Genomic DNA, 1,536 nt, shown 5'->3' on the forward strand with positions numbered 1-1,536 from the left:
GTAAGCTAGTTCTTGGCACAGGTAATAGTGATGATTGTGCAACATTGCCAGTGAGCTGTGCACTTGCGAATAATTGACGTAGGACCCGTGAGAGGCTCAGTCAGTAAAGCACTTTCCTTGCAAGTTCGGTCTCCGGAGCCTTTGAAAACAATGGGTATGATGGTATGGATTCCCTTACAGTCCCCATGCCGAGGAGGTGGAGCCAGGTAGATCGCTAGGGCAGCTGCTAGCCAGCCTAACCTATTAGGCAGGCTCCAAGCCAGCAAGAGACCTTGTCTCAAGGAAAAGGTAAGGGAACCCTCCCTCAAGCCCACATGCATCATCTCAGGTGTTTTCCTTCTCCCCAAGTGCCTCTCTTTCTCTTAACCTTCATGTTTAAGCGTGTCCTGAACAAATGCCACTCTCTGTCTTTGTCACCAGCAACATGAAGCTGCAGTTCAGGCAGGAGAAGTTGTTCCAGCCCGTGACACAGTAAGTCTACCGTTTCTCCCTAGATTCTGGCCCCAGGAGCGGGGACTGCCTTCCCTTCCTCACACTGCCCCTTCCTGGTTACAGGTTCCAGTACCCTCAGCCTAAGCTGCTAGAACACAGGTAGGTGTCAGGGAATGGCCTGGTAGCAGCAGGGAGGGGAGCCAGAGAGAGCCAATGAGGCCAGAGGATGGTGGCGGTACCGATAGTAAAGGGGACCTGGGCGCCAGAGCGTCAGGGAGCTGAGCTTCACCTGCCACGCAATGACTGTGTGACCCTAGGCAGTTGGCTTTCTGTTCTGAGCTTTACCTTTTGTGGAGATCACAATATTACCTACTTTATAGGAGGTTGGAGCAGTAGGCAGGGGTACTGTGGCATATGGTTGGATACTGGCTTGTCCCCAGTGGCTTATTCTGTCACCTTATGGGCACCCTCTGGTCTGCGGTGGGAGTGCTCTAGAATAATGGTTCTCAACCTTCCTATCGCTGAGACCCTTTACTACAGTTCCTCGTGTTGTGGTGATCGCCAACTGTAAAATTATTTTGTTGCTACTTCATAACTGTAATTTTGCTACTATTAAGGATTGTAATATAAACATCCGATATGCAGCCCCAACCCCAAAGGGGTCACAATTCACGGTTGAGAACCGCTGCTTTAGACACACTGTCTGTGCCAACTCCTAGACTTCCCAGCCCTAGCAGGAGGTAACTGTTATTATCCCCACTTTCTCATGGGGAAACTGAGGCCCAGTAACTTGGCCAAGAGCTACCCAGGCTTCTGAATGGGGAGGCTTCCATGGCCTGAGCCTCCCCCATGCCAGACCCACAGAGCTGCTGACGCTTACCCCCTGGTTGGCACCCATCATCTCCGAGGGAACCTTCAACCCAGAGCTTCTGCAGAATATGTACCAGCCGTTGAACCTGACCATCGGAGTCACCGTGTTCGCCGTGGGGAAGTGAGTAGTGGGCTAGGCAGGGGTGGGGCTGGGTCTCCTTGAGCCACTGGGGTTTGTGGTCTAGAGAGGCCAGTGTGGCCGAGTGCTAGGCAGTGATATGGAGGAGCTTGCTT

The 1,536-nt window shown here is 52.6% G+C and overlaps 1 protein-coding gene across 1 annotated transcript; it reads left to right on the top strand.

Moving 5' to 3' along the window:
- The first annotated feature begins 6 nt into the window (after positions 1-6).
- LOC126496527 (globoside alpha-1,3-N-acetylgalactosaminyltransferase 1-like) lies at positions 7-1,530 on the top strand. Its single transcript, XM_050134013.1, has 3 exons — positions 7-471; positions 556-591; positions 1,289-1,530. The coding sequence occupies exons 1-3, from the start codon at positions 395-397 to the stop codon at positions 1,425-1,427; spliced, it is 252 nt and encodes an 83-aa protein (XP_049989970.1). The 5' UTR covers positions 7-394; the 3' UTR covers positions 1,428-1,530.
- Positions 1,531-1,536: the final 6 nt, after the last annotated feature.

This window comes from Alexandromys fortis, unplaced genomic scaffold, assembly GCF_014885135.2.
Source record: "Alexandromys fortis isolate MF-2015 unplaced genomic scaffold, M_Fortis_MF-2015_v1.1 scaffold_6981, whole genome shotgun sequence".
NCBI lineage: Eukaryota > Metazoa > Chordata > Mammalia > Rodentia > Cricetidae > Alexandromys > Alexandromys fortis.

What these genes read in the sequence shown, in the direction of transcription:
- LOC126496527 (XM_050134013.1), top strand. Translation starts at nt 395, where the DNA reads ATGCCACTCTCTGTCTTTGTCACCAGCAACATGAAGCTGCAGTTCAGG. An exon ending in TTGTTCCAGCCCGTGACACA is followed by an intron (nt 472 to 555) that starts GTAAGTCTACCG and finishes TCCTGGTTACAG; the next exon opens with GTTCCAGTACCCTCAGCCTA. An exon ending in CCTAAGCTGCTAGAACACAG is followed by an intron (nt 592 to 1,288) that starts GTAGGTGTCAGG and finishes CCCCCATGCCAG; the next exon opens with ACCCACAGAGCTGCTGACGC.